The 16,894-nt window shown below is 39.1% G+C and overlaps 1 protein-coding gene across 1 annotated transcript in view; it reads left to right on the top strand.

Moving 5' to 3' along the window:
• The window catches only part of LOC135205509 (regulator of chromosome condensation-like), a 117,229-nt gene that overhangs the window by 72,025 nt on the left and 28,310 nt on the right, over nucleotides 1-16,894 (top strand). Inside the window, exons 6-7 of the mRNA XM_064236245.1 lie at nucleotides 10,405-10,557; nucleotides 11,681-11,774. Coding sequence (XP_064092315.1) covers nucleotides 10,405-10,557; nucleotides 11,681-11,774 — 247 coding nt within the window. The remainder of the gene's footprint in view (nucleotides 1-10,404; nucleotides 10,558-11,680; nucleotides 11,775-16,894) is intronic.

Below are 16,894 nucleotides of genomic sequence, written 5' to 3' on the forward strand. Positions count from 1 at the left end.
GCGAATTTCTTTCTTCTCGCACTAAAAAGCATCAGCGACACATCTCAGAAATTATTTCGTCACTTTGACATAATTTTTGCACCATTTTGTTTCAGCCGTTACATGGAGTATTATATATGAAAATGTGCGCAATTTCATGTAGAATACAACTAAAAACAACTCATGGTTGTAGCTGTTGTCAGTTTTGAAATATTTTCATATAAATTTCAACTTTCGGTCAACTTTGACTCGACCGAAATGGTCGAAAAACACAATTGTTAGCTAAAACTCTTATATTTGTTCATGAAACTTACCTGACAGATATATATATAGCTGTATTTTCTGAAGTCCGACAGAATTTAAAAATTCGCGGCACACGCAGTGGGCGGCCAGGTGGTAGTACCCATTCCCGCCGCTGGGAGGCGGATATCAGGAACTATTCCCATTTTCTATTCATATTTTTTTCTGTCGCCGGTCGGTAAACAACTGTTTACAGACCTCCGCCTAGGATTTTGAAAAACTTCATTAGGCACTTAAGTATCCTAATTATTCTTTCGATTATTAACTTGGATTTGTGGCTAGGCATACGCTATCGTAAATTTTTTTTCATTGCATTTGATGTCTGAAGCTAGTTAGCCTAGTTTCAGACTTTGTTGTCTGCATGGTAAGGTGAGGCTACCGGAACTTTCGGTAGACACTCGCTTAGTATATATGACGTTTACATGTTTTCTTTGCACAAGGTAATTAGTGTAATGTGTGACTGATTACGGAAGAAGGAGGATTCATTTACGCATTTTAGAGCGTGTTAGAATCAGGAGTTTTCCTCCACAGTAAACAGAAGTTAGAAATAATGAACCTTCTAACCTCCTGTAGATTTTATTTTGCCTAACCCTGTGGTATGGCTTAGGGCCTAGAAGAAGTGTCTGCTAGAGGATTACATCAAGTAATCTTAGACTAAAGTGCTCGCTCTCCAATCAGTGTTGTGAAGTGTAGTGCCCCTTGTGTTGTGGAGGGGGCGTCAGATCGGCCCCATAATGCCTCTAGGCCTGGACCTCTGTCGGACTCCCATGACTCAGGGAGAGGGCATGTCGAAAGCCGCATGAGGGTTACGGGGGCTCCCCACCGATCTGGCGTCCCTTCGGCAGAACCTGTTGACGCTTCCCAGGCTGCTAAAGATCGTGCACGTGCACAAATCTTGAAGGATTGCTTCTCGTCCTCCGAGGCGTCCTCCCCCCCCACACAGGGGTTGGAGTTCTCGGAAGGACTCGCGCCCCTAAAGAAGCTTTAGAGAAGAGGACGCTTCACGTCCTCTCTCTCGTCACGAGAGGATGAAAGAGTAAAGAGACCACATTTTCCCTTTTAGAAGAATGCACTGGCTCTTTTCCTAAGGGACATTTAAGGAGGCTCATTCATCTTGCCAGAAGAGTGATTTGAGCCTCCTGCGCGTGAACGCTCATGTATACATCATTTATACATTATTAAGGAGGCTCATTCATCTTGCCAGAAGAGTGATTTGAGCCTCCTGCGAGTGACCGCTCATGTATGCATCATTTTATACATTATTAAGGAGGCTCATTCATCTTGCCAGAAGAGTGATTTGAGCCTCCTGCGAGTGAACGCTCATGTATATGAACGCTCATGTATATATCACTTATACATTATTAAGGAGGTTCATTCATCTTGCCAGAAGAGTGATTTGAGCCTCCTGCGAGTGAACGCTCATGAAGTTAGAGCTGTTTCAACCTCGCTAGCATTCCAAAAGAATTTGGTAATCAAGGACATTCTTGATTCCACCTTTTGGAGGAGCAACTCAGTATTCGTCTCCTCTCCTCATGGCGCTCCGTATACGTTATGTAACGTTCGCTTTACTTCGAAAAAGCAAGCTGATAAGTTTGATGGCCGGCAAGCTGCTTTGCACAGTCAAACAACTTATGTCTCTGGTCGGCATAAGAAGGGCAATTTAGACGTGAGGAAGCTTTTGGAGGTGCTCGACGTCCTATAAGTAGAGACATTCTCCAGGACGCTCGGCAAGCACCTTGCGAAAGACGAAAGCCATACGTCTTCCTTTAGTGTTCACACTCTTCAGGAGCAGCGTGCGGCTCTCCATGGAGACTCGCATGAGGACGTCCCTTAAAAATATTCAATGTCATACGCAAAACGCGGTTCGTCATAACATTGAGATGTTGGCAAGGTCGCTCGCCAGGACGCCTCTTGGCGGGCCTTGCATGCATCAAGGCGCTCAACGAGTTCCTCTCTGAAACGTCGTTCAGAAGACTTGGTGTTCTCTGCTCAGACACGCTCGTAGCTAAGCAGGACGTTTTTTGAGGACGCTCAGCCGGACGCTTTCCAGGACGTTAAGCAGGACGCTCGGCAGGACGCTTTTGAGGACGCTCAGCAGGACGCTTTCCAGCACGCTTTTGAGGACGCTCAGCAGGACGCTTTTGTGGACATTCGCCAGGACGCTTCGGTGGAAGCTCGGCAGGACGCTTTGCGAGAGAAAAGACTGGTTGAAGGCGTCTTATTTGCTGTTGAGGACATTTCTTTACAGAAATTTTTAAAAGGATTCGGAGTTAGCGGTTTAGAGACATACCCGAATTTTTTCTTCGATCCCTCTTTCCTCTTCATCGATTTCTTTGAGAATCGGGAAGATTATATACTCGGATTCCTGGGTGACTTTCGGTCATGTTAAAGGGTTTTCCCCTATTAGCAAAGTGCTAATAGTTTTGTCAAGTCAGGACGTTTTCCCCATTGTCATTTAAGTGGGGGACCCCTCATAAATGGGGTAGTTCTCATTGACATAGATTTTAACGTTTTTATCGTTTAAGCGTATAAACTCTTTAACAAATTCGGAAGAGCTCTCATTCATTTTCAGAGGCTCATCCGGGTTAAGAGAAAGACTTGTAGACTATCCAGGAAGTCTTTTGTCCAATATCATAAGAACAGTGAACGGTCTGTTTCGATCCTCGGTTCTCTCTTGATGATCTCTATTCGAATATTACTCCCTTTTCTTGGAAAAGAGTCTTGGCAAAGAGTCAAGGAGTTCTTTTAAAAGTCTCGTTCATTAGAACGTGGACAGTCGTTTTCCTTTCTTTCTCTCTTCCTCGTCGAGGAAAGATGTAGTAGAGAATTCGATGTTCAAATTACTACAATACTTACGTAGTTTATCTTTGCGTCATTTTGCTAACGCATGGGTCAAGTCATATACGCATATCGTATTTACCTCTGCGGATAGAAGCCGAAAGAACTGTAGTTCTAATGTATTTATTTGACACTCCCTTCAACCTTCCAAGAGTTTTCGGAGTAAGAACAACTCTTCAGGTATTGTTACGACAACACCAACTCAGCTTCTGTATTTAGCGAATTCTGTTTCGTTTAAATAGGCCTGCTTGAGAGTTTCCTTTTGCTCGATAATATCATACCTATTCCTTCGTAAAGGGAGTAGCTGGCAACTCAGGCAGATAGTATTCTATTCACCATTGAAGCTTTCCTTCGAGGAAGACTTCTCCTTCACTCTTTTTGATAGAGATCGAAGGTGGTCGATCTCCAATCCTTATTTTGTTTTCTTGAAGGAAAGAATTTAGGATGGAGATCGTTGTTCAGAATACTATAAATATACTACGTATATTAACCTCGCGACATGATTCTACTAAGCAGTTGAATTGTCCGAGGGGTAGGCGCATATCCTAGTTATTCTACGGATTGCGACTTAGACGAGAAGTATTCTAATTGAACTGCAACACCAACTCAGCTTCTGTATTTAGCGAATTTTGTTTCGTTTAAATATGCCTGCTTGAGAGTTTCCTTTTGCTCGATAATTTCATACCTATCCCTTCGTAAAAGGAGTAGCTGGCAACTCAGGCACATAGTGCGAGACGATCATCAAGGCTGATGTTACAGTGATCTACGCAGTACTGGCTAGCTCGGTGTCATGCGCGGTTGGTTACGTCTCTCTCCCTTGCGGGAATGGCTGAATAAACCGTCTCTCTGCCCTACAATCATGGATTTTAGCCTCGGGTTGAGGAAATTTCTAGTAATCTTGAATGATCATACCTGCCGTTTACTTAGAATATTTCAACAAGATATTTCTTATACTTGTTAGGTGCGGGTTTACCGCACGGTAACATTCTGTACGAATCTACCGCGGCATAGCACTATAATAATGCTCTCCTGCTTAGGCAAAGCGCAGCCTTATTTAGGGAAGGAAGCAGCTGAGTGAGGGAATGGATGAGTTTGCTGGGGACCATTTCCTCGCTGGAGAAGCTTGTTTTCCCTGAATAAACAGCAATTCAGACCTCTACAAATTTTCCTCACGAAGAAATTGGAATAACATCAAAGATCTTGTAATTCTAATTTTCTCTCAACGGCTTGAGGATCACCTCGGGTGATAGCGAGAGGGTGCCAGACATCCGAACAGAGAACAGATGTTCTGGCACATTGTCTGAAAGAATTGGAAGCCAAATTGGTCGGCTCTCCAGTTCCTCGAAGGTTGAGTTTGGATCGAGTGGCCCAAATCATCTCGGATAATTTCTCAGCTCTCTCATAGCTCGAGAAGAGAGAATTGGTTATGGGCTTGGGCACGGAACGTAACGATCCTCAAGAGGTTCGTTAAACTAGTGCACGTCCGTGGGGGTCTTCTCGATCGAAGGCAACAACTACTGACGTCTGAGTAATCCTCACTTAGAAGTATGTCGAAAGTGAGGAGAGACTGAGGGCGTCCTTTCGTTAAGTTTTTCGTAATATTGAAGACGAAGGAGCTTCCTCTTAAGTTGTTCCCTTATTCATGATCCTAGAGGATTAGCTTTAGTCGCCACATGTTGGCCTCTAAGAGGTTGGATTCACAGAGGTCAGGTAATTCAGAGAATTGTCCAAAGACCCTTCCCGAGAGAATCGGTGTAATCTAACATCGTCACTTAGTGAAGTATCTAATATCTCTCCTCTCTGAGTCTGAAGGCGTTCAGACTATCGAGAAGCGATAAGATCTTCAAGATTAATGGCAGTCTCTTGGCCAAGGCAAAGCAGTGCTGCCTATTTTCAGTTTTCAATCGGAGGGGGCCGTTTCTGGAGATAGTGAAGGGAAATGACTGTTCCTCCTCCTCGACCTCTGTGAATTTCGTTATGGTTCTATCTTTCCGTATGAAGTATGAGATAAGATAGAAGTCCTAACTATTGTAGAATATGCAAATATGTTGTTGACGGCCTCTAGGCTCAGAGATTCGGTTCTGTCAAACAACAAAGCTTCACGATCTTTGAGGTCTGTGGAGATCTTGAAATTCTCTGGATCAAAGGTTCCGGCATGGAACTTAGACGTAGTCTGAGTTTCTGATGCCAAAAGCATTTCGAACCTATCCTTTCTGCGAACTTAATACACGTGACCAGAAAGGCTAATATTCTAACCGCTCTAGCCACGGCAAGGAGGGTTAGTGAGGTTTTAGCCATCATCAGAGGTTTTGGCTTTAAAGGACATAATGCGGTCTGTCCTCTAAGCCTTCCGTTCGTGATAAGAACGAAAACCTGTCTAACCCTTGACCCGAAGGCTTGGAGACCAAGGGTATGGCACAAATTATTGGGCAAGGGCATTAGAGAGTCCTGTGCCCTGTAGGGTCTCTCAAGTTTTATCTTGATAAAACTATAGAAAGTCAAGGTCAACGGACAATCTGCGGTGTTCCGTAAAAAGACCAGACTGGTTCATGTCCAAGAACACCCTGGCATTATAGCCAAGGAGTTCTTTTAAGAGGTCTCATTCATTATGTTTTGCATAAAGATTTGAGATTTTTTCTTAATATCAATGCTCAAGAGGTGAGGGCGCGGCCTCGGAAGCATTTCAACAGAGCATGACACTCAGTAACATCCTGAGTGCCACGCTTTAGCGAAGCAACTCTGGGTTCGCTTCACACTCCCGACAATCTGCGGTGTTCCGTAAAAAGACCAGACTGGTTCAGGTCCAAGAACACCCTGGTATTATAGCCAAGGAGTTCTTTTAAGAGGTCTCATTCATTATGTTTGCATAAAGATTTGAGATTTTTTTCTTAATATGAATGCTCAAGAGGTGAGGGCGCGGCCTCGGAAGCATTTCAACAGAGCATGACACTCAGTAACATCCTGAGTGCCACGCTTTAGCGAAGCAACTCTGTGTTCGCTTCACACTCCCGACGGGATGTGAAGACGACATTTCAGATCCGTAAGTCGCTAGGACCATACATATCCGTAGATATATTATTGGGTGCAGGAAGCAACATGAATCCTATCCTATAGAAAAGGGATAGGTGTGCTTTTAACTTTGAAGGGTTGGTCGCTTGAGGCGCGTTCCTTTTCTTTAGCCTAGAAGTTATGGAACTAACTTTGATAGGTTAGGTCAGGTGGTGGTTTTAGCTTCGGTGCCCTCAGAAGTATGGTCATATGGTCTAGTCACATTGTGGTCACGCCCCCGTTGACAGATCATCTAGAGTGCACCAGCATTACAGGTCTCTACCTCGCTGGCAACTCTAGTAACGCAGAAGCAGACTTTGGTGACAGTAATCACGAAGTCGGCTATGCTAACAGGTCAGGAACCAAGATGTATATCATCTACTTAATTTAGTTTCCCAAAAATCCTATTCTGTCTCTTCCCACCATCCGAAGGTGGGATTCAGCTATATATATATCTGTCAGGTAAGTTTCATGAACAAAATGTTATTGTTATAATACAATTAAGTTTGTTCATACTTACCTGGCAGATATATATAATTAAAGTGCCCACCCACCTCCCCTCAGGAGACAGTGGCACTGATAAAATATGAATAGAAAATGGGAATAGTTCCTGATATCCGCCTCCCAGCGGCGGGAATGGGTACTACCACCTGGCCGCCCACTGCGTGTGCCGCGAATTTTTAAATTCTGTCGGACTTCAGAAAATACAGCTATATATATATCTGCCAGGTAAGTATGAACAAACTTAATTGTATTATAACAATAACATTTCTATTAATATTCAATCATTTACCTTCATTTTGCAACAAATTGGAAGTCTTTAGCACAATATTTTGATTTATGGTGAATTTATGAAAAAACTTTTTCCTTTCGTCCGCACGGTAACTCTTCCAAAAAAATCATCAATTTTTTCGTCCGATTGTCGTAATGTTTGCACCATTTTAAATTAGCCGGTACATAAAGTTTTATATATGGAAATGTGCGCAATTTCATGTAGAATACAACTAAAAACGACCCATGGTTGTAGCTTTTATCAGTTTTGAAATCTTTTCATATAAATAACGATAAATGCCAAAATATCAACCTTCGGTCAACTTTGACTCGACTGAAATGGTCGAAAAACGAAATTGTAAGCTAAAACTCTTACATTCTAGTAATATTCAATCATTTACCTTTATTTTTTAACAAATTGGAAGTCTAGCACAATATTTAGATTTATGGTGAATGTATGAAAAAAAAAAAAAATTTCCTTACGTCCGCGCGGTAACTTCCGAAAAAAAATCAGAAATTTGTTCGTCCGATTGTTGTAATGTTTGCATCATTTTAAATTATATATTACATAAAGTTTTATATATGAAAATGTGTGCAGTTTCATGTAGAATACAAGAAAAAAAAAAACAACAACCCTTGGTTGTAGCTTTTATCAGTTTTGAAATATTTTCATATAAATAACGATGTGCCAAAATTTCAACCTTCAGTCAACTTTGACTCAACTGACATGGTAAAAAAACGCAATTGTAGGCTAAAACTATTAAATTGTAGTAATATTCAATCATTTTCCTTTATTTTGCAACAAATTGGAAGTCTCTAGCTCAATATTTCAATTTATGGTGAATTTATGAAATAAACTTTTTCCTTACGTCCTCGCGGTAACTTCCGAAAAAATCCTAAATTTTTCCTCCGATTATCGTAATGTTTGCACCATTTTAAATTAGCCGTTACATAAAGTTTTATATATGAAAATGTGTGCAATTTCATGTAGAATACAACTAAAAACAACCCATGGTTGTAGCTTATATCAGTTTGGAAATATTTTCATATAAATAACAATGAATAGAAAATATTCGTCCTTTGGTCAACTTTAACTCGACCGAAATGGTCGAAAACTGCAATTGTATGCTACAACACTTACAGTCTAGTAATATTCAATCAATTGCCTTCATTTTGCAACAAACGGGAAGTCTCTAGCACAATATTTCTATTTATGGTGAATTTTTAAAAACAGCTTTTTTTACGTCCGCGCATTACGAATTCATGCTTCCTTTTGTGATAATATTTTCTCTGTGTTGCCTTGATTGTTTTATAATGTGTTATACACAAAAATGACTGCAGTTTAGTGTACAATACAACAAAAAGAAATTAGCTCGTTAAGTTTAACCGTTTTGCTCACAGCGCGATTTGTATACAATCATATATTTCGATTTATGGTGAATTTTTGAAAACCGCTTTTTTTGCGTCCGCGCATTACGAATTCATGCTTCATTTTGTGATAATATTTTCTCTGTGTTGCCTTGATCGTTTTATAATGTGTTATATACAAAAATGACTGCAGTTTAGTGTACAATACAACAAAAAGAAATTAACTCGTTAGCTTTAACCGTTTTGCTCACAGCGCGATTTGTATACAATCATATATGAAATTTTTATTCGCACTGTCATATATCCCTATATTTATATATAATAATGATATTTTTTTCATTTATGATGGTTGCACACTAAACTTCAGGCAATGACAAAAAAAGGAGCCAAAAATGAACTCTTAATCTTGAAAACTAAGCATGCTGTGATTTTTTGACAAAAACATTTTTTCCTCTTCGGTGCTCACTCGCGAACGCAGCCAGCATACGGGAGACGATTTTTAAAATACTGCTTCAGCGTTTAAGGGTTAATACTGATAGTAAAACACAAATCGTGTACTGGTGTAAGTAGTAAGAGATTAAAAATAGATATTGCAGCTATAAGGGAAACCCTAAAATCTGCGGAAATAAAGGAGGTGAGATGGATAAAAGGAAAGGAGCAAGTGGCTGATGTAACTATTTGCGGGGGGGTCTGGTATGCATCCCTCGTGAATACGGGGGACCACTGTATTTAAATTCCTAAAGCCAGTTATCCTTATAAGCTGTTTTCAATATTATGCTAAAGCTAGAGAAAATGGGATATTTTAATGGGAACACTTATTTTTGAAGAAATTTTATTTTCACATTAGTGTTCCATTCTTTTTTTTTTTTTTTTTTTACAATTTGGCATTCACAGTGCCATAAAAACAATGGACAACTTAAAGTTGCCCATGAACTAATGTAAACATTCTTGTTTAGCAGTAAAATTTCTAGGTACTAGTATGTTTATTTGCTTTAAAACGGTCCAAAATAATGAATATCTCAAACTTGATCCAATGTAGGATCATTCTTAGACTTACAATCTATTGTTCAGTTTGTCCATGAACCAATCTAAACATTCGTTTGTTAGCAATAATGTTTTTAGGTATGGTTATTTACACAAAAGTCCAAAACAGTGAATAACGTACCTGACCCTATCCTAAACCAATCTAAAAAATTTTTTTTAGCATTATTACTTCAGGATAGTATGTTTATTTAGACTTAAAACAGTTGAAAATTGTTAATAACTTAAATTCAATAATCAACAGTCAAAGTTGTTTTATAGATTTTAAATAAATTCTTTTGCTATTTGTCATTTCTGATGGTGGCTTAGAGGTGACACACATATGTAAACTTGATGGGGTCAGATACTGTTTTTTTTTTTTTTTTTTTTTTTTTTTTTTTTTCTCCATCAAGAGGCAAACTCTCCAGGGTTATTCACCTATAAATTTATATGAATATTTGTTTTGTTTCTTCAAAGGCTACATTTAGGGATATGATCCAGTTTTCTAGTGATTTTGATCACATGTCTCAATCCCAGTAGCTTTCAGGTGGATCTTCAGAGCTAGCTTGGTTGCTGAAGGGAAACTGTCCCACTAAAAGCACAGTACTACTATCTTTTGTTCAGCTCAAGGTCTAGTACAGGTGTTACCTTAGGAATGGGCTGGTTATACCTTTTTTAAAATGCTATGTTGACATTCGTCGGAGTATACAGGATTTATTTTATTATGTATTTAGTGTCACATTACATGTGATATAATTGTGAATCAGATTTAGAACACTGGATGGATTCATAGACTTGGTTTATAAATAAGTGGTGAGAATTAGAGCAGGACAAAGTTGAAGAACTGTGACAGCTAGATGGATGGTGGCCAAGTTAATACTATTCAGAGAACCAGAAGCACCACTTACAGGAGTATTGCCTAAGGCTTATTGTAGACAGTACTCGACCTATGGTGCCCATACATGATAGGGTCAGTGTTTAAGGTCAAGCTTCCAATACTACATGTTTATTGTACATATTTCTGTAGATTATATTTCCTATGATTAGGGGGTGAAGGTAAAATGCTATTCTTTATTTCAGCCACTCTACTTGAACCTCAGCCAATTAAAGTGTACAGTCATCGTAAATGTGTGGTGTTTGATGATGTTTGGGCTGGAGGGCTTGCAACTTTTGCCAGAGCCAAGGATACTGGCAATATTTATGCCTTTGGTCTCAACAATTACAATCAGCTTGGTAAGAGTAAATCTATTTTGTTTATTTGTTTTTTGTCTGCATTTTTTATTGTATAAAGGGTATTATTTTTTGAGGCACTATTAATGGTTTTTCACACCTCATTTTATGTGACGGTTGTACTTTAAATATAAAAAGTGGTTGCTCTTCTGAAATTGTTTTTTGTAAATACGATCAGAAGTTATTGTAAGCAAAACAGCTTATGGTGACTTAAAGGAACTACCAAATGTAACAGGCATCACAAGAAATGCTGAGGATTACATTACTTGGAGTAAGAACAGATGGACAGTTCTCAGAGGAATAGAACATTTTTATTTTCTTAGGAACGCAGTGGAATGTGAAGCAGGTACTGGTTAAGCAATGAGAGAAAGTTAATAACATCCTGGATGAAGTGGAAGGGAATTGCCAGACTACTGGAGAATCTAAACATCACATTAGTGGAGAGGCCTGTGATTCCCTTATGTAGTAGGAACATGGGCACTAAAAAAAAAAAAAAAAAAAAAGGGGGTGGGGGGGGACATGTGAGTCTTGAATGTTAAGATTCCTGGCCAAAGTACAATGGGAGATCATATCAGGAATATGAAGTGGTAAAAAGATAAAAGGCCCATCAGTTGAAAAACAGGTGCTAGATTGTGATGAAAAGGGCTGAAGATTACTTAGTAGTGGTAGATATGGAAATAAGTCGATGAAGAACTGTTGGAAGGTCTAGGAAACCATGGAAAATGAGCAGAGATAACAAATTACACCAGATTCAGGCAGTAACCATACAACAGAAAAGAGTGTAGAAAAGGTGGGCTTTTAAGAATTTTCATGGTGACTGTTGAAAAAAGAAAGTTTATTAATATTTTTTGGTGGTATGTTGTGTGTAGATATATTTTTTTACTGGACATGAAACAGATCTTTTTTTTTAAGTCAGTTCAGCAGGTAGTTTGTACATGGGAGAAAAGTTAGACTTACCCATAAAATATAATGATGGTTCATTGAATATTCTTTATGTTCATGGAAGGGACAATTGTTGTTCATTTTATTATGCAGTAATATTGAAATGGGAGTAGAAAGCTTTCATTGTCATTTTGTGCTTCACTACAAATAAATGGCTACATAAATTTATTATTTTTTAATTAAGGTGATGAGGATACAAACATGAGATTCCAACCTGCACTTTTAAAGAACTTCAAGGGTAAATCATGGTGTCAGCTTGCGGGTGGACAACATCACAGGTAATCCTTAATCTAAAGACTGTTATCTATTTTTGTTTTTATTGCTGTTGTATATTATGTCTTCTGGTGCACAGTACTCTTTTCATAGTAATTTTTGAAGAATGAAGTTGAAGCCTTGCATCTCAACCCATCCATCATATATGCCTAAATTTGTGCTGTCAAATGACCTGAGAATTGCAGTCTGTTCTCTTGACAGACTGAAGGAGAAGAGTAATGTCCAACCTCCAAAATCTGACAACCTTGGGACCAGGTCATGGCCAGACCACAAAATTCCTGAATATAGAATATATCCCTGAAAAATTAAGTGCTTATGTACGTGTAATCTTGCAAGTTGATTCCATACACAAATAGCCTAGCTTCTGACTTAGCCTACTGCTTGGCTAAGTTCTGACAACCTTTTTCTATCATTTTATCACTCATATGTTTTCACTTTATCATTTCATAACTTCATACTGTATAATCTTAATTATGTAACTAACCCAGTAATTATATAGCTAAGAGTTTCACTCGCAGCTATATACTTACTGTGTAAGTATAATTAAAACTTTATTTTATTATAAAAATATAATTTTTCCTTAAAATAGTGTACTTTATTTAACACATTTAGCCTACATCCCCGAGTTAGCCTAATTGTAAGTCAACTACAGTACTAAACTTTTCAAAGAATCTGCACTTTAATATCTTAAATTTACTATCTTCAACATTATCACTATTGGTTTTTTGTCATTTATTTTGACTTTATAGGGTAGTAAGTGACTTCTCGGCCTATGATGTCACAACACAACTTGAATACATCAACAGACACCTTCTAAAATCAACCATATGCTGTCCATATATAGGACACCCACCATATTTTGACAAAGCATAAAATACCAATAACAGTCATACAATATATAATCACACTTATCTCTTTCTCCCTCCCCTCCGACTATTTCCTAACCTAGTCCCCTCTTAATTCCCTTCATCCTCCAACTCTTTACCCCTCTACATAATTTCTAATACTTTCCCCTGAAACTCCTGCTTTAGTGAATACATCAGCCACTTGCTCCTTTCCTTTTATCCTTCTCACCTTCTTTATTTCCCCTGATTCCTTGGTTTCCCGTATTGCTGCAATATCTATTTTTAATCTCTTGCTACTTACACCAGTGCTCGATTTGATGGCGGTCATTAGTGTTTTACTATCAGTATTAACCAAAGTTTCTAAATTTCTCCCTCCTACTACCTCTTCCCCACAAATGTTTGAAATATATCAATCCTTCTATAGCCTCCCCAACACTCAGGGCTTCGGCCTCAATGGTGGATTTTGCCACTCTCCTGGACTTCCTAGACTCCTACCATATGGGACTTCTCTTCCCGTCTGTCAAGGAAATAATGTAACCCAGTTGAGTATGGCCATCTTCTATGTTTCCAAATGAAGCGTCTGCATAGGCTTCCCAATAAATCTTTTCTTCTTCCATCTCACTTATTGTAACTTTCCCCATCATGCTTTTAGTTTTTCACACAATTTTAATTAGCTTCATCATATCTTGAGTCATTCCTTCTTTAAATGCTTTCCTTAATTCGCTAACATCATATGATATTTCTGGCATGGTATGTAGCGATACCCAATTCAGCTGCCCTATCACTGATCTTTACTCGGTTAACTCCTTTTGTTCTAGCACCCTATTACCTGTATATCTTCTAGCCTCTGGTTCTTTTATAGAATTTATATACTGCCACTGATTAAGGGAAAATCTATTCTCCTTCTGCTCTATTACTTAAACCTTTTACTCTCTTATTCTCGTACTTGCAATTTCCCTTTCAATTTCCCAATTGTATCCTTTAAGAATCCTTCAGTTCCTCCGCAGCAAAAATCATCTATGTGTGTACACAAAATGCCATTCAATTTATTGTCCTTTTTTCCAAAAGAATAGATTAGGTTCTAGTCTATTTCTCTCACCTTGAAGCTCCTTCACTACTTTCACCACTTTACAGTACCATGCTTCTGCTGCGACCTTGAGCCCATAGACGATTTTCTTCAACTTCCATAATCCCCTCCAATTATCTTCCTTAGGTGGCTTTAAATACACTTCTCTCTATATCTCGTCACCTTGTAAATATGCAGTTTTGACATCCAATGTATAACAATTCCAATTTTTCACCTTTATTATGGTTAGACATATTAAAATTTCAGCATTGCACGTGGGAGCGTCCTTTTCCCACTCTACCATCTCTTCAAACCCTCTAGCTACCAGTCTTGCTTTACATATCCTTTCCCCCCTTTTATCTTTTCAGTTACTATCCATCTTGTAGATATGGCTTTTGGTCCAACATCATTTACCTACTTATATACCAGGTTATCTCTCCAACTTTGAAGTTCATTTTCTTTAGCTTCCATTACGCTTCTATTTTCAAATCCCAGCAACACCACCTCTTCATCTTCAATTTATTCTACCTGACTATAATCCCTCCAGTTAACCCACCCTTTGTCACCTGACTGGTGAGTCTTGTACGTTGTACAAATCAGCCCATGCTTGGCTTGATCTTTTTCAAGCAAGTCTTAATATAGTCCATTCTTCTACTTGTCCTGTATCGTTGTTTATAGCTCTAACTCTATTTTCCTCTTTGAATTTTGGTATATCTTCCATTAACTCTCCTTCTACTGACCCACGTCCCCTGGCATCTTCCACTGTTTCCTCCACCACATCTCTTTCTATAGCCTCTTCTGTGTCTACATTCCTTCTCCAGCCTACTATTATCTCCTCTCCTTGCCAATCTACATTCCCTTTATTTGGGCCATCTGATCTACCTTTCACACCATGGGATTTATCTATTCTAGCAGATATCTCTTCTGTATCTGGTGATCATCTTTGGATGCTAGTCACATGTATCCCAGCTACTTCTCTTAAAGAATCTCCATGTTTGACTATTAGTATTGTTTTGCCTGATACTCCCACTACCTGAGCAGGTCCTCTCCATTTATTTTCATTTTCCCTCTTATAGAATACCTCATCTCCTACCACTGCTTCTTCGAATTTGTTCTCTGATGTTTTTGTTTAAAGCCTTGTGCATTGCATTCAGTGTGTCCCTTACCATACCCTCTTCCATCCCTCCCTCTCTGCTTGCAGGACTTGAACTTTCTTCTCCCATTAGGTTAGGCAGTGAAGGGTTTTTTCCTAAAATGTACTAATTGGTTGGGAGAGAAACCTCCATTATTCATTAAGCAGTTCCTAGCACTCACTACCCATTTCAATGCTATGGTCCAATCTACTTCCTCCTCCTCCATCATCTTTCCTACACTTCCCTTGATCATGCCTACAGTCTTTTCACATAATCGTTGCTCCACGGAGATTCCGATGCTGTGGATAATACTTTAATATTCCCTCATTCTGCCATCCTCCTTACTTTTTCATTTTGAAATTCTCCCTCATTGTCTGACAATATTTTGGAGGGCGCCCCAAATATAGCAAACCAGCACTCAAAAAGTGTCTTGATTATAGTTTCTGGTTTCTTCTCCTTTATCCAACAGGCCTGACAATACCTTGTTTCCATATCCACTATTACCAAGAACTTTCTTCTATCTCTCCCACATCCATCACTACAACTTCATTAAACGTTTTACTCCAAGAAAAGCCTACTACTGGGTTGGAAGGATTTCCTAAGTATCTTTTACAAACCGCACAATTTTCAACCAATTCCGTTAGCAACTTTCTTATTTCCTCCTTTTTTCTTTTTCGATTAACCCATTATTCCATTGTGCTTCCTCTGTTAGCTTCCATATTTGATCTCCACTTCCGTGACCAAAATGTAAATGTAATATTATTAAACATTACCTTAATATAATTTATCTAGCCCTAAATCCCCAAAAACCGCACCAAAATTTACCACATTGTCAACCCTGTTACCTCCCATTCTCTCCGCCAGTTGGCAACACTGCCGTTGACAGTTACAAAACCTTCCCTTGAAAATCAGTTGTTAACGAGCACCCGTGCTGTTTACATCACGGCCGCTCTGCATAAATTTCCTAAACCTTTTTGTGCCTTTAAAGCTCTCATTAATTGTTAATTACCACTCACATATTACATCCAAGAAATAGTGAATTAACTTTTATTTCTGTTGTGGTATTTATATTGTATTACGAACTTTTGCGACCCGGAATTACGTGACCTGCCCAACAGTCCAATGGATAGCCTAGATGATTCGATGCTTCCTTCTGCCAGCAACATCAGGAATTGCCCGGCTTGTGGGAGAAGGATGAGTAGCAGGGAGTATGAACCCCATGACAATTGTAGCTTTTGTCGTGGACAGGTTTGTGACTTGACTTCTCGTTGTCACTTATGTAAGCCTTGGTATGACAAAGACATGACGACTTATATGAAACATCAAAGAATCTTGCAGCGTAACAGATTGATTAAGGAGAAAAAGAAAACCTGTATCTAATGATTTTCTTGATTTGTGCGCTCATGGTTCTGGTTCTTCGGTTACGGTATCGTGCGATTCCGATTCCGAATTAATTGATGCTTTGCCACCTGTACAACTGGTAAATAGTGAAGTCGTTTCTGATATCGATTCAAAGTTTTTGGCGATGAAAACTAGTTGGAAACAGAAATTTGAAAAATTATAGCTTAGTTTAGATAGACATATTTCAGCTAAGTTTAACAATCTGTCAGAGAATTTTGAAGAAGTTTTTACTAGAATGTCTAACACTTTTCGATTCATTTTCAGCTCCTCGTCAGGTACCTGTCGACAGCACCATGGGTAACAGTGCAACAGATACCCCGACTTGTGAACCCCGTCGTGGCGAAGGCCTAGGGGGGGGATCCGGTCCGGGCAGGTGCCTGATGATTCTTTACCCAATGTGTCCCCTGTTAGTCCCGTAACTGTGCCAAAGGGCGCTTATGTAAGAGAAGGGGGGAGGGGTATTAGTGTTAGACCTAAGATAGCTAGTCGTCAGGATCTTACTTTAGGGGAAGTTTCTCAGTTAGGATCTGACGATGGTGATGAAGATGACGTGGATTCGTGTGATATTGATATTTCTTTGCACGACGGTCATGATGTTGCGTTCAAAAAACTTTTTTTATTTAATTTTGAGTTTGCAGAAGCAGCCTACGTCTCGTTGTATTACAGAAGGGATTTTTCTT

Source organism: Macrobrachium nipponense, chromosome 24, assembly GCF_015104395.2.
Source record: "Macrobrachium nipponense isolate FS-2020 chromosome 24, ASM1510439v2, whole genome shotgun sequence".
Taxonomy (NCBI): Eukaryota; Metazoa; Arthropoda; class Malacostraca; order Decapoda; family Palaemonidae; genus Macrobrachium; species Macrobrachium nipponense.